Source organism: Aythya marila (assembly GCF_965140915.1).
Source record: "Aythya marila genome assembly, chromosome: 17".
Taxonomy (NCBI): Eukaryota; Metazoa; Chordata; class Aves; order Anseriformes; family Anatidae; genus Aythya; species Aythya marila.
Window position 1 is genome coordinate 9,735,919 of NC_139058.1, and position 21,279 is coordinate 9,757,197.

Genomic DNA, 21,279 nt, shown 5'->3' on the forward strand with positions numbered 1-21,279 from the left:
AGTTTTACAAATTAAAAAACAAAACAGAACGACAGCTGTAAAACCTTCTTCAGGGAAAGGCCAGCTGATTTCAGACAGCATTTGTATATAAACCAAATAAAGGCAGTAGTATTCATTAGAAATTTTAGATGGAAGTCTTGCTATGTCCTCATAGGACATAATATAGCGTCCCAGTGATTTCAGTAAGACAAAAGAGTTCAGCACAGCAACAAATATTTGCAGTACAGACGAAAATCCAGACACATATCATTTGTTACAGTATTTAATTCAACACTCAAGCAATTTAAAATCATATGCACTGAGGAAACTAGTAACCAACTATCTGGTTATTCCCACTTCCTTTCCTTCCTGCTTTTAAAACGTATCTTACTATGTTTCCAGTATTTAACACTTTTTCAAAATATATTAGCAAATTTGTAGAAACAAGAAAATACCCTTTTATAAAGAAGATTGAAAAAAGTTTTTTGATCTCTTATGCTGACCATAGTATTAAACTTCTACTCAAGCCAGTAAGCATAAAATTAATCAGAGCTATGTGGCTGCAAGGACACCCATTTCTACGCCAACATGAATATTTAAGCAAAACAATTTATTTAGCTTATCAGGTTAGCACTGGTGTCTTCTGAAAGTCCTAAACCCTATACAAGGTAAGTATCCAAGAAGAAATAAAACTGTATGTCATATCAGGAAATAGTAAGAAAAGTTGCAGAAAGTCCTTCATAACATATATAAAGTGACATTTCCTGGAAAGGCAAAACTTGTGTCTGTTGTTTTGTTTTGATTTTTTCTCTCCTTTAAATTTCCCTTTCCTGCAGGATAGAAAGTTACTCTAATGAGGAAAAAAAAATCACTATTACAAAATAGAGTTGTCTCTTCACATCAGTTAAACTTCTTTATCAGCAGAAAGCATAAAGCACCTTTGTGTAAGTTGTGAAAGCAAATTAATTTTGTAGCAGATACTCTTTTATATCCTTGCACAATCTTTTTTTTTCCCCCAAAAATGAAAGCTCAATGTGGGAAGTAGACCTTTAAAACAAGGCTATTAAGCAAAACAAAAATACATAGAGCAGGAAAGCCTAACCAGCAAGAAAACAAACAAACATGTTTTCTCAAACAAATAAATAGCACAGAAAAGCCTACATAGCAAGAGAACAAAGACATATGTTACTGAGACTGTGAATGGAATTGTTAGAAAAGATGAAATGTTAGGCCTCTAACTTCCACATGGCTGAGATCTTGGTTTTCTAGTCTGCTCAGATCATGAAGTTCTCAAAGCAGAAATAGGGATTTATTTATTTATTTTATTCCTCTTTTTTTGCCTTTGTTTTCAAAGGCATCAACAGATATCCAGAATGCAGGAGACATTTAGTAAGGCTGATACAAATAAACTGTTGACCAAAAAAATTGAGCCCGTTCCACGAAACAATTCAGAATGAAAAAAGGAAGAGCTTACATCAGAAAGACAACGTACTTTTAAATCAGTCGAAATTTTTGCTTGGATTCAAGCTTCACATTTCTTATTACACGTAACATAACTAGATCTTCCAGATGCATTTTTCCTTCATTAACCATAACTTAGTGGAGAAAACCTCAGCCTACAACCTAGTTACCAAAGTCTAACTTTGGAAAAAATGCGATTGTTAAATAGCTGCATATGGATAAAGGCAGATTTCAAATTAAAATGAATGTTTTTAATTACTGTGCTTTTTTTTTTTTTTTTTTTTTTTAATATCCTCTATTCTCGACAGGCTTGATATATCATTTTTAAGATGCAAATGCTACTATTTAATTACTTTTAATAAAAAGGGGAGAGTCAAATACAAAATTAAAACAGGTACACTCAATTCCAATATTCCATCACTGAAGTTCTTAAAGATTTTGAAAACTAATGATTGGCACAATTTCCTAAATAAATCTATTGACCTTCTTGAGACATTAAATCATATAATTCATGAATATTCTAACAGAGTAAAAGAAAATTAATTATGATATACACTCACAAAAGTAGGTAAGTTGTCATTAATAAGGTTTTCCAAGCTTCCACATGAGTATAAGTGACATGTAAAGTGAAAGTTGAAAAGCAAATAAAGATGCTAATAGCTCATAAAGTCTCCACGAGGCACATCTCTTTTAGGGACCAAAACCAATGACAACAGTAAGGTAAGGAGAAACCGAGGCTCACTTTCAATCTAAATCACAACTGTACTGTGCTAGTAAGCGCAGGAATATATGCCTGTTTTTTCATAATACTATACTCAAGAAATGTAGCTTTTTTTAATGATTTATTTTTCTAAAAGGGAACTCTCAGGAGACACTGTAAAACAAAAAAGGCTTCAGTTTTCCTGTGCTTCCTTAAACTTGGTACACTTTATAGCCAGTCAGCTCAAGGTAACAGTTCCTTTTACTAAAGAAAGGAGAAACTCTGAATGTGATATTCATGAAGGATGCAAGCTTGACAGTCCTGAACATCAAGGTTTTAATTTAATTCATACAGTAACACGATACCAGCTCAAAGAAGTTATATCGTCTTAGTCACTCATTGTCATTTGTGATATTTAAGAGTTGCAATGCTGACAGGGATCTTCTCCAAACTGAAATAGCTTATTTGTTTTCAAGACAGACATCTAGTTCTCCCTGTCATGTCTTCAGGTTGGAGTAGAGCTGTAACTATTTTATTCTACAGTGATATTACTGTAATAAAGAATAAAACAAATTGGAAGGCAGAACATTTATCTGGAAGACTCAAACTTTTTAAACCTTTCTTAATCTGCAGAAGCTTTTTATACCTGCTATGCCTATGTAGAAGTATGCCAATCATAGTTGTGCATCTTAAAACCAGTCACATTACCAAGGAGGACACAGCACCTACTCGCTCCCTGATCACCTTTATTTGAAGTAAATGTTAAATTAAGGAATGATCTATGATCTGTTCGCACAGTATCAGTCCAATTCTTCACTTGGAGAAAATGGAAACTACTAAAATGGAAACTACTTTCAAATAACCATGTACCTGAATAAGCTGAGAAAGGGCAGAAAAATAAAAACTAGACGATGACAATGTTACCCAAACCTTTTGGGTTTCTGTCAGTCAATCAAGATTTTGTGTAAACCATAATACATGCCTGTAGATCTTTACTGATAATAACAAAGATTATAGCATTCACTGACAGTCATAACAACCACTGTTCTTCCACCTCTTGGGAAAAGAGGTCTTTGGAAAGTAAAAAAGCAGAGGATTTTATCATTCTTGCATGACACCCTTGATAGTTAACAATTTACAACTTCCATAGAACAGTTTGTTCCTTAAGCTCCAGAAATGCCAGAGGACAGTCAGTTACAATTATTTTTACAGCTGGAAATCGACATTTTTTCAGAATTTTAAATAGCTGTAGGTAAACAGAATTAGCAACATTTGCTCTGAACAAAGAAGTACATTCTGTTCCCCCTGACCCCTCCCCAAAACAGAGGGGAAATGTAGTTACTTTTCTCATCACAACTTTCAGGCCAAGGACACTGAAGCTTTGTAGACTCTGAATTCCTTCACGCACACAACACACAGTAATGCAACTGAGAAAGGTGTCCAGCACAAAAGAATTAACAGAGTGCTGAGAGATTTTACTCAGCATGCACTTTTCCTACGTACATTATGAAGAAACTTAAGGTATTATGCTGCACTTAAGATTATGCAATTTTAATGGCAACAAAATCAGTAACATACCAGAAAAAAATTAATAGATATTGTCCAAGTTTTTTTTAAAGAGATCTGTTGAGATAAGATATCCAAGAAGAACTAATGCTGGACAAAAATTTCTATAAGCTCTTTAAAGTTGTCGGATTTTTTTATCAGTGCTTTTAATATTGACATCCAGTGTCTCTACTTTTTTGGTTAGCCGATCCAGCATATCATCTTGCTCCTCTATTTCTGTCTGCAGACCAAGAGCTAGGTTTTTCAGACGACTCAACCCAGAAGACATCTCATCTGTCAACAGAGATTGACCGTAAGGATTCAAAGCAGTATAAAGCATCCGTTTAAACAGTGTGCTATCAGAATTCCCTCTTTGCCAAAACCTGGATTTAGGAAACGTTAGTTAAGACTGCTCAAGTCCAAGTGTTCTCTAATAGTGGAAGCAGCAATCTTTTTGACATGGCTACTGAATTACTGTCAGAAAGTAATCACTTCCTTCTTCCTTCCCATTAAAAGTTAAATGCTTAAAACCCAATTGTATCCTTATAAAATGAGGTATCCAGCAATATAGTTTCTACTTCTAAAAATACTTTATAGAAGGCTGGGATACATCTTTTCTCAGGTCGATATACACAATATGCTCACTAACTTTTCTTTTTCCCCGTTTTAAAATGTTCTTCATGCAGAGATATCATCAATACACTGAAAAATTTAAAATGTAAGCAGTTAATTATTTAACAGATGTAAAAAAAAAAAAAAAAAAATCAATTTCCACATTTCCTAATTTGGCTACAAGGAAACTTTTATTGCATGATTGATTGGTACAAATACTTCTGAGGCTAGTAAGTTTTTGCATGGCTTGGGAGTAGAACAAATGTGCTTCCACTAGCTCTTATACTTGATTATTTCTCTTTGATCTGTTCCTTTCTGATTTCCTTCAAATCTCTTCTTTCTAGGTCAGCTAAACAGCAACACATGTAAGCAAAGAGGCACTTTGTATATATACACTACAAAACAAGAGAAAAATCAGCTGAATATTTTTTGAAGTTAAAAAAAACAACAAACAAACATATGCAGCAAATTCACATGTGAAATATTTAGTGCCTTTTGATTGTTCAATTTTCTGCATTTTTTTTTCCAAAGTTGCACACAGTTGTAGACTCTTTGGGTTTAAACTGATGTACAATTTAATATCTTGGTTTTAACCGTCAGTGAGATAAGTTGAATGCATCTTTCAACACAGATGGCAAGCTTTATATAATGAGTTAATAAGTATCCATACTGGTCTAATCTGGCTGTCAATATGAGGCATTATTTCCTTCTTAATATTACTAGTATCTGTTTAATAATTTATTTTTTTCAGAATGGAAGAATTAGCCTGCCTGTCCCAGTGACGTTCCACTTACAGGATGATTCAAAGAAATATTTTCATATCCTGAGTACAGGTGTTATAGGATACATCAGCACCATTTTCTCATTCAAATAACAGAAACTTGCTAGCATATTCACATTTAGTAAGATTGTTTTTCTTATGGTCAATCTATGATCCAACAGGACTTATGCTTTGGGTGTAGTTTTTTTCTCCCAGTTTCTTTGTTCAGGGGCAGTTCAAAATCTAATAGTTTTAAAGCACAAGCATGTAGAAGAGTTAAAATGATGCCAATAGGGTATTTGTTTCCATAAGAGATTTATACTATTGCAGGCATCCTACCCAGTTTGTTTCTAGCTAGTTTCATGGGAAAGGTATTTCTAACTCAGATTTGTTATTAATATGTGCAGGTAGTTGACCCACAGACATCCCACAGTATAGAACTACTCAAATAACGCATGCCTCAATGAAATGTTGGATTCTGTCACGGTTATAGTTCTGAAAGAGTCTACAAGTAAATGTTGTTATTCTCAAAGCTTGTATGTGAGCTATATAAAAAAAAAAGTGCTTCTTGAGAACATATTGCTTAGAAATTTTCTCCCTGGCTTGAGAACCAAAAATTAAAAATTGTATTATGTCAAACAGTTTCAATTTTCTCACTTACCTAAGTTGTTATCTATTTTCTGGTGGTAAGCTCGCAGATGTTGATTCTTTGGATAGGCATCCCGTTGCACTGAAGTAACTAAATCTATGTTGCTGAAATCACTGTCTGCCAAGAATATAAAGTACATAGTATTATATAATAAAGAGAAAGAAAAATCAAGTTTTAGAAGGGCTATTAAAAATTAGTCTGACTACAGATGCCATGAAATCATATCACCTATTAGTCAGTGTATCAAAGCAGTCCAACTTCTCTATCTATAGGACATGCTCAAAATTAACAGTTATTAAGCTATAACTACTCTTCTGAATTGCGTTTTGTAGTTTTGCTGGGTAGTCGAGAGATGAAAAAAAAAATACACAACCAAAAAAACAGGCTTACCTGCTTTCTATCTGCATTTAGCCGTCCCTCAGGTAAACCCACCAGAGAGTTAGTTCTGCCCTCTGTTGGTCAGACTTTTAATATTATAGGGAGTGGAATGGAGATTGATGTTACCAAAAAGTATTTCTTGCCTTACAGAGCTACAACTATAAACTGCAGCTTTCTCAATCTCACGAAACTAAATAATTAAAACTTCACTTTAAGAAGTAACAGTTACTTTGTACATAAAAGTAATCCAAAGTTAACTCCTAAGAATGGGAACAAGACCAAACCCTGTATGGTTCCTTGCGCAAAGCAAGGACTTCATTGTGAAGGGTTATAGTTCACATTGCAAATAACAAGGAAAACACATACAAAAACTACTGCAAACCATGGTTAAAAAGAAGAACCTCAAAGTACAAGTCAACGTTTTGGCAATGTAGGACAAGGAAGGCTGTACATTATGTGGATTCTTGGCCAAAATCTCCTCTGTGCAAATATAAGCACTAGATGTCTTTACATCTGTAGATGCACTACAGTCCTTACTACATATAGCTTAAATCCCCTGCAGGAAGGGCTAGATAAAATCCAGGTGCAAGTAAAAATTTTCAAGTCTTCAGGATGGGTATAAGAGGTTTAGGGGCAGACAATTCCCTACAGTTGAAAGTCACAAACACTGGGATACAATCTCCAGAAGTTGGGTAGCAATCCAAGTCAGCAGTTGGGCAGGCTAAAGGGTCTCCGCCTTCACCACTGTGCAAGTTCCCTCCACTTTGATGACAGACATTCAGTATAAAATAAAGTTAACAAACCAGAATTATCTAGCCGCCTTAAGTTCGGATGACTTTCCTGGTATTTTGACTCTTGCTCCTTACTAGACGTCATTGCTTCTTTTAATCTGGTAATAAAGAGAGTAAAATTAAAACACTATTATGGACCACAGGCTTCATTCTAGATCCATTAAACAACAATGAGCATCAAAAGTATCCAAGAAAATATTTTTTAGACTTAATTCAACAAGTCCCTTTACAATAAATTATTGTATTCAGTGAAAGCAGAATTGGTTGCTTTAGTGCTGAAAATAGTGTAAGCTTTGATATCAAGAACAAAACCAAATCTTCAGTGTTGGAGGCAATCTATTTCTCTCTAATGGAAGATGAGGCCAGGAAAGAAAATAGTAACAATTTAAAAAAAAAAAGAGAAAAAGAAAAAAAAAAAAAAAAAATCAATCCATGCAGCATTACCAGGCTGTACACAAACTTCTCAGTTGAAGAGAGTACTGTAAGAGGTGGTACTTTCACAGCAATTCATTTTTGTTTACAGCTTTTAATAAACACTAGTGAAACATACGTAGTATTTAACTAGAAGCACTATAAATATAAAGGGATGCACAAATATTTTTCTCAGAGTTAAAGAAAAAGGGAATCAGACACCATCTCAGGAGTTTACAGAATCAACAAATTTATAATTTATTTTCTGGTGACATTTCAGAGATGCTGTGAGAAATGTCTCAAAAAAAAAGTTAAAAAGGTAAATGGACAAGGTGAGGAGTTTAGGGGAAAGATACACGAGTGAAACTGGCGACATTGTGAGGAAACCCTCTCTCTCCCCAGCAGACTGGTAACTGAAGGGATCAAGTAACATAAGTGTGCATACACACAGGAGACAGCCAGGACTCTGATAACAGAATAAGCTAATTACAGATTACTGGGGAGAAAAGGGTTCCACTTTAAGAATTACTTCAGAAAAACTGTTCTAGATCCAGAATATCTCAGAACATTTCTGATGACAGGTCTCCTGTTTGAACCCAAGAAAGTACTATCATTCCCAAGTGAAACATTTATTTTCCTTACCTACTATTACCATAATATTCAGGAGTTCCATTCTGCTCTGGCTTGCTCTCTGGAGGTTTGGGTTTGAAGTAGTTAACCAGCCCCCCAAAAACGCTCTTAATGCTATTTATGTGTCTTTGACTGGTCTTCAAATCCTGGTCCATTTTATCTACCATCTGTTCTGTGCGCTTCAGCGACTCTCCTTGACGTACAAGCTCCTAATAGATATTGACAGATAAAAGGAAGCTTGTAAAGCCAAGGTAAACTGAAACATCAAATATTTTTAACAGACATTCTGAAGAAAAATAAGAGCATTCCTTCCATCTATGTAGATGACCTCTAAGGGAGTGCAGCCTTTTCACTCACTCCTGTTTCTCCAGGGCATTTAAATCGAGCTGCTAGTCAGCTGTAGCACTAACCAGCTATAAAACCCTCATCAGTGCGATGCCAGCTTCCTGACAGGTACCACAAAGGGGAGCCAGGAATTTTCTGTATTGGCCGCTTGTCAGGTTGATGTTTGTATCTGTCCTCTGTGGGCAAAGTAGTGGAAATGCAAAGGTTTATGGCAGGGAAATGAGAACTATTTCTAGTTGTGAATGACACTTTAGTTAACAAGGGATGCTATTTTCATGTTACTGGGGTGTTTCAGATAATTTATAAACCGAATAACTGAAGAAAATAAACACAACTAGATTTTTTCATACTGCAGGAATATTTTTTTTGGCTAACACTGCAAGATTTAGAAGTTCTGATATACACAGCTGTGTTATTTTCTATTTCAGTGTCACAAATACTATTCTAAAGTAATCCAAAGCTTAATTTTGAGATTAATTTTGGCAGAAGAGTTGCCCACAGCCAACACTAGTGCACAGCAAAGGGCTTGTCCTCATACTCTCTCCAAAGCTTGGGGAGTTATTGTTAAAGCCCGTTGTTTTCTCCCTCCAGCAGCAAGCCCACACAATTTCTGTTTTACCATTACCCCTGAGTCAAGACTGAGTTCTTAATTCCTCATTTAGGCTGTTTTTAACACACAAATCACGAGGCAGGAAGCTCCCCGAGGCAGCCCTGGCAGGCCCAGCCCCGGGCAGGTGACTCCAGGGGCAGGACCCGCGTTAGCAGGAACCGGGCCCGGCCTGGCCCCCGGAACGGGCCCGTGAGCACGAAGGAAGTGATTAATCGGCGTGACACCGAGCGCCTGGTAAACAAAACAACTCGGCCGGCAGGCGCCTCGATTAGCGAGGGAACAGCTGGAAACCTCCCGGTCAGACAGGCACAAACCCTATCGCTACAAACGCCCGGGACCCACCTCGGAGGCGGCCACGCCGATGCGCTCCGACTCGTAGAGCAGCGACAGGGAGCGGGCGGTGCTGTCGGCGGTGGCGGCGGAGCGCCGCAGGACCTCCCGCTGCAGGTAGCGCTGCCGCTCGGCGCCGCCCGCCTCCTCCTCCACAACCTCCTCATCCTCCTCGGCGAAGGGGTTGTAGCTCCTCGGGGGGCCCGACATGGCGCTGCCGGGCGGCCTCAGGCACCGCCGCTCCTTCCCCACACAAGCACCGGGCGGCCCCGCCCGCCCCGCCCGCTCCGCTCCGCCCCGCCCCGCCCCTCCCCGTCCCGCCCCGGGCGCTGCGCTGAGGCGGGCGGCGGCTGGGACCGCCCACCGCCGAGAATAGGGGGAGCCGGGCGAGCCCATCGCTGAGAGGTCGGGTGCGTGGGGGGGGTGACTGGCAGCGAAGCCGCAGCGGGCGCTGCCATTTTGTTGACGCGCGGGGCGGTCCGGGGGAACGCCGTCCCGCGAGAGGGGCCCCGCCCGCGGGGCTCCCTCCCAACATGGCGGCCGCGGCGGTGGCGGCGGCGGCGGCGGCCGCAGCAACGGCGGCGGCGGCGGCCGCGCCGGGGAGCTCCGCCACAGCGCCGGCGGCTGCCGCGGCTCCCTCGGCCGGCACGGGGCGGGGGAGCAGCGCGGGCACCGCGCGGGGCTTCTACTTCAACACGGTGCTGTCGCTGGCGCGCTCGTTGGCGGTGCAGAACCCGGCGCCGCTGGAGAAGGTGAGCGAGGGGCTCGCCCTGAGGGGCTCGCCCTGAGGGGAGGCTGCTCCCCGGGGCGCCCGCAGCTCCGAGGGGCCCCGTGGGGTGGTCGTGAGGGGGTGTCCGGGCGCCCCGCGGGGCCCTGTCACGCGTGGCTCGGCTGTGTCCCCTGCGGGGGTGCTGAGGGGAGCAGGAGGCTGGGGTCCGGCCCTGAAGCTTGTGAGGTGTAATTAGCGCCAGCCTAACGAGGGCTGGTTGGGTTATCCTGTGTATCTGGTGAAATGGAAGTGAAGGAATCAGCTCAAGGTTAAAAAAAAGCAGAACGGAAAAAAATAGGAATTTGGGTTCAGGTAAGCGTCTAGTGACTGCGTAATGAAATAAGAGAATTTTCGCCTCACGAGGGTTCTCTCTGTGGGTCCTGCTGTCGGTGTGAGCTCCCGTGGCTGCGCTGAGACACCCCGTGTGTCAGTGTCTAGCTGGAAGGGGCTGAGCCTTCACATTGCTTCGGGCCTTCATGAGAAGTGGCTGAATTGGTGAAAAGCACAGCTCTGCCTTGGCAAAAATCATAGCGCATGACTTATTCTTGGCCAGCTGTTGCAGGTGTCTTTGCGTAGTTCTTGTTCTTGAAATCTGTCAGTGCTCTGACAGCCACCTGTAAGCGTTTTCTTTAACATCTTGCTGTTGGTTCACTCTTATCTGGTGTTTATTTTTTTTATTTGAGAGAGTACACGTAGGAGTTAAACGATATCAACAGGTCATATCTAGCTACAGTTACGTTATACCACATACTAATCTGACGTGGAACACAGGAATTAAAAGTTATTTTGAAGTTCATATTTTCCTCTGCCGCATTTTACGCTAATCAAGGGGATTATCTGTGTTGTATTACAGGTCTTGTAGTTACATTGGGCATCCACTAAGTTGTTTTAATCCTGTAGGAAAGTAGTTTCTTAGTTTACAAATTTCAAGACGGAATGTTTAAAGTTTACTGTGTAAATGGGAAGTAGTTTGACATTGAAACATAGGTCTTGTCCCTTTCTGTTACTACTTATTAGCATCAATCAGATTTTTAGAAAGTCCATCTGCTTGTTGCATTTCTTTTTTTTTTCTTTTTTTTTTTTTTTTAATAACAGTTCCATAGGCAAACTAAGCATTTTAGAGATTTGAAATATTCTTTAGTTGTGCGTTTGCTGGGTATGCAGTGAATTGATAGGTAAGTTGTGGGGAAAATAAGGTCTGGAAACTTAACATGTTAAAAGGATCAGAGCAAAAGTCAAACTCAGCTATGCAGCAGCGTTTATTCAGGGCTGTATATGAGGAAGGCACTGGTGCAGTTGTAACACCACTTCAGACACTGGAGGTCTGAATGAATCTTGAAAACCACAGCCTGTCAGCTTGTTTCTCTGTTATGAAAATATTTACAACTGTCTTAGTACTACCCAGGTCTATTGCTTGGCATGCTCTAGGGTGTGGACATGATGACTAAATCTATTCCTTATACAAAAAGCTGGGAGATATTTGCATTGCTTTCCTTACCAAACGTCTATTGGTAGATTTTTGAAAGACAGTTTTAACACTGTTGTTCCTTTGGATTGTTTTGACGCTTTTGCTCTTGTTCTCCCATCCTTTCCCATCGCTGTTTTTCAGGTACAAAAGCTGCTCTGTATGTGTCCAGTGGATTTCCATGGAATTTTCCAGTTAGATGAACGTCGAAGAGATGCTGTAATTGCTTTGGGAATCTTTCTAATTGAATCTGACCTTCAGGTATTTTTCCTCCCTTGGGATATTTAACTTGAAAGATGTTGAAATAGTTGTTCAATGAATCAAAACTTGGTATTTAATATTCATTTGAATTACTGTAATGCGGGGAAAATGAAATATGTGAATGCCTTAGACATATGGTACAATATTCATGTCCTTGCTATAAAGAGCTGACTAGATAAAAGATCAGACATAACAGATGGATGCAGGCAGGGGAGCACAAGGAAACAAGGACAGTACTGATGACAGAAGTCGTGGTACTGCCACAGCCAAACTGCTGTCATGTTTCTTGGTCGTCACAGCTGAAGGAGGGACAGGAAAGCTTAAATCATTTTGTAGAGTTTTTTTGGGGGGTGGTAACCAACACAAAGGCACTTGTTTGTAGATTTTTAAAAGGTAGCTGATGAATTGGCCCTGTGGCATTAAATTTGAGGTAGTAAAGGAGGGAAGTGGTTTTTAAGAGGAAACATGAAGCGTAGAAGTTTTCATTGTTAGAGTATATGTTGGCTGAATGTGGAAGTGCAAGAAGTTTTTATAGGTGTGGGCAAACTGTTCGGTGCAATTTACTCAGTGTGTCATTGCTTGTTCTGCTCTCACCAGCTTCTAAACAACAGGTATGTTTCAGGAGCAAACATGCTCCTGAATGTCAGGTTTGTAACAGCCTTTTTATGCCTGGGCATAGGTTGCATTGTATACAAATATCCCTTTTGTATCTGTCAGCTTGTTTCTGACAAGCTGGTTCTCTTCTCTTCAAACTCTGGGGATGGTATTGTTTCTTGGAGAAGAAAGGAAGGATGTATGGAGTCCTGGTTTCAAAGACATTCACCTCACTTCAAGTCTTTTAATGATGCTGGGGTTTGGATTGATACTGAATTTCCTCCTCTTTGGTGCCTGGTTACTACGATATAGCTTGCATACATAGTATTAACAACTTTGTCCTGTTTGCATTTTGTTAGTATGAAGTTAAAGCAATTGTATTCATTTTTTTAGCATTTTTATGATGGTTTTGAAAACATCAGTTTTAACTAATCCAGCTCTGTGGGGAAAGAAATTATTGTTCTTGGATTTGCAGATTTAACTGAGGTGTTAAGTGGGTGTGCAAAGTGATTTGCTTACGGCTAAGGGATGGATTTCCAATATTGAATTGGGACTGGCATTTCTAAATATCTAGACATCTTAAAATTATCTTGTGACTTTGGTGCAAATTGATGAACGAATTGGAGAGAAAATTAATTAATTCAATTAATCCCAACTTTTATGGAGAACGAGTGGTTGCCCAGAACAAAATGCTTGGGTTTATAGAACTGAGTTAATTTACTTTCCTTTGCCTGTGTTGAAATATATTTTGCAATATTCAAGAAGCCTGTGGAGTAATCATTAGAAAAAGCGTGTTCTATGTTTGTTTAATGTAGTGTTTCCATGCCTCTAAAATATCTTTAGCAGATATTGTTCAGCTTTTTGTTTCCATTTTAAATAGAGTATTTTCCACTTTAGCACAAAGATAATGTGGTTCCGTACCTCCTCCGACTTCTGAAGGGACTTCCCAAAGTCCAGTGGATAGAAGAAAGCAATGCACGGAAAGGCAGAGGTGATGTTTGTTTTTGTGTGTTCTTATCATTCTCATAGAACAGGAGACAAGACATAGAAAGAACAAAGCCTATTCAGGACATGGTAAAAAGAGAAATGGGAGAGGGCCTGTTAGGTCCTCAGCTCTTGACTTGACAGTGTTTAATACTGGTTGTTCTTTATAAGCAAAGAGAAAGCTGAATACCTCCCAGCTTTCTTCTTGACTGCTTTATGAGAAATTGCGCTTCCAAATAAATCTGTGTTCAATATATTTTGGGACTAAATTGGAGAAGTTTGCATGGCGGTTAGGTCAGGAGAATGGAACCTGAGATTTTTATGATCTGCTTTTAGTTAGATACTTAGTTGCTGTGAAACCACTTAATTTCTTCCTCCCTTAATACCACTTAAATATAATATAAGAATACTTCTGTTTCACAAAGCATATTATATTTTATTTATTTATTTATTTGAAAACCGGGAAGGGATTTTACAAATTTAAAAATAGGTTTTTAATGCTTCACACTGAAATTATGATGGTTAGAAAGTACTTCTGCATCATGTGTGTAGGACTCTACGCACAGGCTGTCTCAGAACTGTACGGCATGTGAATCTGTTGTGTTGTCTTTGTTATTATTTTTTCTGATATGCCATCTCTAACAGTACTTACCTCTTACTTTGCAGGGTTGCTTCCAGTAGCAGAAAACTTCAGCTTCTGCTTGGTAACTTTGTTATCAGATGTTGCTTACAGGGACGCCTCTCTCAGAGAGCAGGTAGAGTTTAAGTTTGTGCTTACCTCATACCCGATTCTCCAGTGGTGTAACTGACAAATGTCTAGGCAGGAGTACATCACAGCTGCCTTCCTTCTTCCTTGCCAAGGGATTGGTTGCTTTGACATGTATACTGCTGCGTTACTTTGCTTCAATTAATGAAGTCAGGTACGCAGAAGAAATTCTTAAATCTGTTTTTGCTTCTGGATGTCAAAGTATGACAATCACTGAGTCCAGAGTTCTAGAATTCAAGCTTGGTACTAAGATCAGGGCTTCTGCAATTTTATTCTGTTGTACACACCAGTTGGCTGAAGGCTTTACAAAGGAAGCTCTGTAAGCTGAATGAGACCAATATACTTTTGTAGTCACACAGCATTAAAAACATCTTGTTTACAGAGATGCTCACATTCGTAAGTAAGTGTCATATGTGTTGTAGTGATCTCATATATGATGATAAAACCTCTTTACCAACATCTGTTTTTGTACGTCTGTCATGATTACTTTAGATTTTGGATGCAATTCTACAAGTAATGCAGTTCCTGTTGGGAATGTGCCAGACCCCACAGATGCATGATAAAGGTACTTTTAAAATAACTCTTTATATTGTTACTGTATCTGAACTTGTCCTCTGAAATTCTTGTATTTTCAAACTATTAGGATTGCTCCTGAGAAATGAGAAGCTTTTCTCATTAGCTTTTCTCTTAGCATGTATTTACTCTGTTGCTGTAAATGAAATACAGAAGCTAGAGATGTATATTAATTTAAGATAACTTTCTAATTTTTCCTCTGCTTTTGAACAAATCTTTGTAAAGCACTTTAGGCTGAAGCAGTTTTGTGAACTGGTAGAACTACCTCTCCTCAGTTTTGCTATGTTACTGTTAATATATTCTTATATCTTTTGTTTTTGTTTCTTTTCCCTCTCCAGAATATTTATGCAAGTATGCAGTGCCCTCCCTCATCGGAATTTCTCGAGCCTTTGGTCGCTACAGCAATTCAGAGGAGGCTCTCCTTTCAAAGCTTTTCCCAAAAATTCCCCCACATTCCCTGAGAGTTCCAGAAGAGCTTGAAGGAATTCGCCGGCGATCCTTTAATGATTTCAGATCCATTCTTCCCAGTTCTCTGCTCACTGTTTGCCAAGAAGGAACACTAAAGAGAAAAGCTAGCAGTGTATCTAGCATCTCACAGGTCTGTATGACTTGCCATGTGGTGGAATTGGTGCTACAATGGCATTGTGGTCTTGATGTGATTAAGGCAGCCTTAAGCCTGGGTACATAGACTGTCTCTTAACATGTTATTTGACCACGTTCAGAAATCTTTATTTTGGTTCTATGGCTGACTTTCAGAATGATTTTTGTAGCTTCTAAGCTACAAAATAATTAGTGACAGTTAAACTAATTACTGTAGCAATAAATCTGGATTATAAATGGATGCCCAATTCTATTCCTGATTTTATATTATGTTTCATGTTAAAAAAAAAAAAATATATATATATATATATGTAATGTTTATTAGAAAATTTGGGAAACTGTCAGTTGATGGCTAGAGTTTTCAGAAGTGCTGAGATTATAGAAGCTCCTGCTGGCTTTACTGGCAGCTGTGCATATTCATTATCATAGGGAGAAAATGGGTTCAGGTGCCTGTTTGGAAACCATGGATTGTTATTAGCATAGTTATGTGCAGTACAGGAGTTGTCATTCTGATCTGTTTCCTTTAATCAAAACTACTGAACTAGCCTTTTTTAACTTCCCATTTTTTGGTTGTAATTGAGCTGTTAGGCCTGTCAATACATTGTTCTGGTAGTTTCACCTGAAGCTGTGTTTCACTATAAAGCGTGTGAACACACTGATGAGTATTTCTCCATAGTTTTTAAAAGTATGGTTTTAAAAAGTGTGTGATGTTTCAGGTTAGTCCTGAACGTGGAATTCCCCCACCCAGCTCTCCTGGAGGATCTGCAATTCATTACTTTGAAGGTAAATTATTTTGCAAATGAATAATGTGTGATTCCTTTATTTTTATTTCTCTTTACAGAAAATTGAGAACCAAAATCCTTTTGACCTCTTTCTCTACATTCTCGGATTCTTACAGTAATTCTAAGGCACATGCCTGCTAGATTTCTGAAAAAGTGCAGTGTGAAGACGGCAGGAAGTAGTCGTCATTAATACTACTGATCTCCGGGGTCAGTTGTTTCTGGCAGGCTTCTGAGAGACATGATTTCCTCGTGCTAGGCAGTGCCTCGTACTGAAGAGCTTAATTCGACTAAGCCAAAAATACTTGGGCAGATTAGACTGAGTAACTTTCAGAATCAAGTGTTAATGCCATTCTTCACAAAACAAGGAAATTGATGGACTAGTGTCTAGAATGTACCACAAAGGTCTCAAAATTCTAGGATTCTAAAACAACAGCTCCATTTGAAGTAAATTTGGTGTGGGTCACTGTTTAAGGACCTAGTAATTTGCTGAAGTAAAAAATATTAAAGGAGACACAGAAGTTGTCTCTTAACCACTGGGTTTTGGTACAGCTCCAGCTTTGAGTTTTTGTGCTGTGACATGTAGAAGCAGTGCTTGAAAATAAACCATATTTGCACAAGTTCAGTGGCAAACTGATTCTGCATCTGAGGCGTCTTTGGTTTTGTCTGGACCTCTGAAGTCTTTAATGGTTTGGACATTCTTGTTTTCTGTGTTCATTCTGTCTCTGAAACCCTGGTTTAAGATGATTTCTCCCACACTACATTTTCTGTCTTCTTCATGTTACTGTTTGTAGAGGAATCTGTCTTCCTTCCTCGTATCATGGGATGCAGGGTAATTCATCATAAGTGGATAAGTAAGAAAAATAAGTTATCCTCTGTCTACTCTGTTGAACCAACCTATACACATCTTCAGTTTTAGGTTCTTGAAGTTTTGAGTGTTAAAAAACAACCAAACAAAAAAAACCCATCAGGTTAAAGAGACAATAGCAAAATGCAAAGCATAATTAAAGCCTGGAGGCAAGCCTTTATATTTTTCTTTGTAGTATAGTCTGTGATAATCATCATATTTAGAAAATAAGGCTAATGGTCTTGTTTGTTTTTCTGGCTAAGTGTTTTGGGGAAATAAAAAAGACTTTTTTATTGTTGTTAGTAAACAGTGCTGCTTGAAAGACTATTAGTTGCAAGAACATTACTTCAGCACAGGCAGCTAAGTACTTTAAAAAGGCAAAGTTGTAAGTTCTAAACTGCAAGCAGTACCCAAAGCAGTACGATTTGCAAGCTATTTGTGTAATATTTGAATCTGAAAAAAATATTTTGTCTTTATCTTCAAACTGCAATAATGAACTGGCTCTTCTAAAATTAAAGCTATGCTCCATGTTCATTCACTCTAAGATAAGGAAAAATCTCACGAGAGAGCCTGTTTTTTGTATCTCTGCTCAATACTAAAATGGCATTTACAGAAATAATTTCAGGTAAAGGGACATCAGTAGTATGGTAAGAGTTGTTGTCAGCAGTGCCTGTGACATGAACACAGGCTAAAATCAATTCCTCACACAGGATTGTTGCTATTTGATGAACAAATATGTTTTTCATTGTAGTTTTGTCTTGATTTGCCAGTAGATTAGCTGAATTGAGCCTCTTGATAACTTGTCAGTTAAAGACTGCGCCCATGTTAGAAATAACTCTTTACTGATGATTAAACATTGCCATTAAACAAAATCTATGTATCCTTTCTCTCCCCAAATTTTTTTTCTCATACTTCTTTATTTTTTTGATCAGGTTCATATCTTCCTGATGGGAGTGCACTGGATCCTGATTATTACTTCACTACGATCAGCTCCAGCTTTTCAGTTTCTCCTCTCTTTAATGGCATTAACAATAAAGAGTTTAACATCCCACTGGAAATGCTTCGCCAGCTTTTGAACATGGTAAGTGATAGATTACTATGAAGGTTGCAGCAATTTCCATACTAGAGAAAGATGCAGTTTATTTAACCTTTTAGAAGTGCAAACAAAAAGATTGTGCTTATCGTTCGAGCTTTTTGTAATGTTATTTTTATGGCATTTAACATCGCGTTTCAATAGTATTCCTGAAATGCAAAGTTGAGATGTGAAGTTGGAATATCAAATAACTTTGTCAGATTCTTTCTTTTGGTGTGTCTCAGACCATGTGGTACTTGTGTACTGACAGTTGCTGAAGTAGATTGTTTTTTGCTGTGCGAATAAGACCCTCTTCCAGAAGAGTGTTGTTGCTGTGAATTCATGCTGAGTGGTAGAGGCTACTGGCCCTGGCTGCTTCATGCACCAGCTATTTTGGAATATTGCACAGAGGCTGAAAAATATTAAATCTTGTTGCAACTAAAAATTCTTGTAGCATTAATTTCATTGGATGCTTTGCAGAAGTGATGGGCGTTGTCTTTGCACATGCAAAATGGTATCATCTTTCTATCTAGAGTCATGAATATAAAATGTCCTTTTTTCTTTTTTCCCCTCTGTAGGTAAAACAGATTGTTGGGGATTCTCTGCTAAAGACTTTAGATGCAGTTGTAGCTGAAGTTGCAGAGGTACGTTCTTAAAATCTCTTTCTCTTGACTTGAATGTTTTGTCTTAATACTTTTAAATTAGCTAATTGGCTTTCTTTCAGTTTTTTGAAGCTAGCCTTGGGCTGTGTTAAAATGAGGAGAGAATATTTTTCACTAACAAAAAAGGAAATCATTATTTTCTTTTAATTATTCAGCTAACTGAGCTCTGTTGCCCTACTAAATTACAGCATTGGTTGCCCAAACTGGTTTGCTGTAGGCTCAGAATGTAGAATTGTTGCTTATTTCATTATGCTATTGTCTTTTTTCATGTAGTTAAAATATGGTGTGTGTTTGTTTTGTCTTTTCTCTCCTTTTTCTGGCTTGGAAATCACTGCTGCTCTTGTAGGTATCATTTCAAGAAATGTCATAGCATTACAATTCTTGGACCTTCAGTTTTAGAGGTGACATACGTGTTCCTGTACCACATATTATGGAGTTAGTTCCATTTTGTTGGAGGTGTAAAGCTGTCATAAAAGGAGTTCAGTTGTGTGGGAGTACAAGTGCTGTTCTCTCCAGCCATCTTTCAAGTTCTGCCATATTTGAAATGCAGGCTTAAGTGGAGACAGCTTCAGTTACTCCTTTGCTGTCTCAGTAAAATGATCAATTTTTTTTTTATGTATTATTATTAGAATACTGAGAACATGTATGAGCTTTTCAAATCAAAAGACTGACTGAATTGTATTTAATGGTGGTTGTAAAGTTGTTAAAGTGCTTGTACTTGTCTTTCTGTTTACATTGTGGGGTAAAACAATTGTGACTTGAATGAGAAGATTTATTTATCCATGTTATGGAAAATATTGCACTTTAATCTGGATGGTTGTTTGTTTTCTCTTGCAGACAGGTGCTAATACAGATCTCTATTATAAAACATTCAGTGATCCTCTTTATCTTGCGCAGTTTAAAATGCTGAGAGACACATTATACTATATGAAAGGTATAGTATTTATTTATTTTGCCATGTAATTTCTGATGTATTTTGAGATGTTTCCATGTAAAGGTGCAATGGAAATAGAGAAAAAAATTCTTATGACACCACTGGAATGATTTACAGACGGCGTTTTAATTGTCTGATAGCGGGTGAACTTTGCTACAATATTTATCTTTTTAGGTAGGGCATAAATTTCATGAAATTATTCATGACATGGCAATTAATTTCACATGTGCTTTCGTTCTGATACACTATCTCCCTTTCTTCTATTACAATGCTATTTCTTGTTATTTCTTTAGATCTTCCCACTTCATTTGTGAAGGAAATCCATGATTTTGTGCTTGAACAATTCAATACCAGTCAATCAGAACTTCAGAAAATCCTTCATGATGTTGACCGACTGCACAATGAGCTGAGTCCTCTAAAACTGCGTTGTCAGGCTAATGCTGCCTGTGTGGATCTCATGGTGTGGGCTGTGAAAGATGAGCAAGGTGAAAAATGCTTTTCTGTCTCTGGAATGTCTGATTTATATTTAACTCGTAGGAATACTTACAAGCTGTTTGAAACCTCAGAGAAATATAAATAAATTTTAGTTGAATACTTTTAGTTATTAGAATACACAACTTAAACTTCATCCAAGAAGTTAATGAAAATAAGTTGGCCAGGTAGACATCTCTTTATAGAAATGAAATCAGAAACTTCCTATTGGCTCATTTAGAAGGGACAGTACAATTGCTGAGTTTTGCTCTTTATTTTCTAGTTTGTTTTATGTTTTCAATTACTGCTTTTCATGTCTTAAAAGTTTCTTAGTGATTCATTAAAGGAAATGTTTTTCTTCATTGCTATCAGTATCGGTAAACTCTTTCCTCACTTTTTCTCCATTTTCTTTCTGTGTTACTCTTAAACATCTTCTGAGTACATGTAGCATTTTTTTCCTTTGACCCTTGCAAAAATTCCTCTCTGTCAGATGTGAAGTACCCTCAAAATCAACTTTAAGTACTGCCATTCTTTCCATCATAGTGTTTGACAGGGCATAGTGCAGATGCTAAGATTTTATGTTAACACTAGCATAACCTTTTTCTTTTTTAGAAAAAGTACTAAATCTCTTTGAGGAATTGTAGTACAAAGGGAGTGAAGCTGATAATTTTTCTTAATGCTTTAGGCATTCCAATGACATTGAGCTGTGTGTGGCGTAATAAATCTGACAAGCTTACTTTTTTGTTGTTGTTGTGTTTTCGGTATTAAGGTGCAGAAAATCTGTGCATCAAGTTATCAGAGAAGCTGCAGTCAAAAACTTCCAGCAAAGTCATCATTGCTCATTTGCCATTGCTAATTTGCTGTTTGCAGGTCTGTCTTTACTATATTTGACATGACTATATCGGGGAGGGAGTTGCAGGTTGCTGGAAGAGCATTTTATATCTCCTGTTTGTATTACTTTCCATCAATGTGTTCTTCATTTAGATTTTAGAGATTTGGTCTTGAAAGTAGATCTGCATAAGAGTAATGCTATCAAAATGTACTTAGCTCAGCTTGTTCTTGAATTATATTGATGAATGTTTTTAACCTGTATTTAATTTCTGAAATATTTAGTTTTATAGCCTATTACATAAACAGCTAAGCTGGGACTGGCAGATCACTGGCATTGAAGACTAAAACTTAGTTCTTCTAATTTTCATCGTCTTGTTGGACGCAGTCTTACAGATGTGGTACTTTGTGAAATTAGGATAGTAAGTTATCAAGATTCTGTACACATTGGAACTTGTCCAGTAACTTTATTT

The 21,279-nt window shown here is 38.2% G+C and overlaps 2 protein-coding genes across 3 annotated transcripts in view; one reads left to right on the top strand and one right to left on the bottom strand.

The window, feature by feature from the left end:
• Nucleotides 1-249: 249 nt before the first annotated feature.
• On the bottom strand, nt 250-9,466 carry SNAP29 (synaptosome associated protein 29). The gene is made up of 5 exons (XM_082773888.1): nt 9,214-9,466; nt 7,929-8,125; nt 6,888-6,973; nt 5,719-5,823; nt 250-3,979 (listed from the first exon to the last, which is right to left on the bottom strand). The coding sequence occupies exons 1-5, from the start codon at nt 9,409-9,411 to the stop codon at nt 3,822-3,824; spliced, it is 744 nt and encodes a 247-aa protein (XP_082630014.1). The 5' UTR covers nt 9,412-9,466; the 3' UTR covers nt 250-3,821.
• Nucleotides 9,467-9,708: 242 nt separating this feature from the next.
• PI4KA (phosphatidylinositol 4-kinase alpha) overlaps nt 9,709-21,279 on the top strand; it is a 61,426-nt gene continuing 49,855 nt past the window's right edge. Inside the window, exons 1-12 of one of the 2 annotated variants that reach the window (XM_082774545.1) lie at nt 9,709-9,953; nt 11,580-11,696; nt 13,188-13,281; nt 13,941-14,029; nt 14,533-14,605; nt 14,952-15,211; nt 15,930-15,996; nt 17,772-17,920; nt 18,490-18,555; nt 19,411-19,507; nt 19,801-19,992; nt 20,748-20,848. In XM_082774545.1, the coding sequence (XP_082630671.1) occupies nt 9,735-9,953; nt 11,580-11,696; nt 13,188-13,281; nt 13,941-14,029; nt 14,533-14,605; nt 14,952-15,211; nt 15,930-15,996; nt 17,772-17,920; nt 18,490-18,555; nt 19,411-19,507; nt 19,801-19,992; nt 20,748-20,848 (1,524 nt within the window). In that variant the 5' untranslated portion in view covers nt 9,709-9,734. The remainder of the gene's footprint in view (nt 9,954-11,579; nt 11,697-13,187; nt 13,282-13,940; nt 14,030-14,532; nt 14,606-14,951; nt 15,212-15,929; nt 15,997-17,771; nt 17,921-18,489; nt 18,556-19,410; nt 19,508-19,800; nt 19,993-20,747; nt 20,849-21,279) is intronic. The other variant, XM_082774544.1, reaches the window with a different exon arrangement.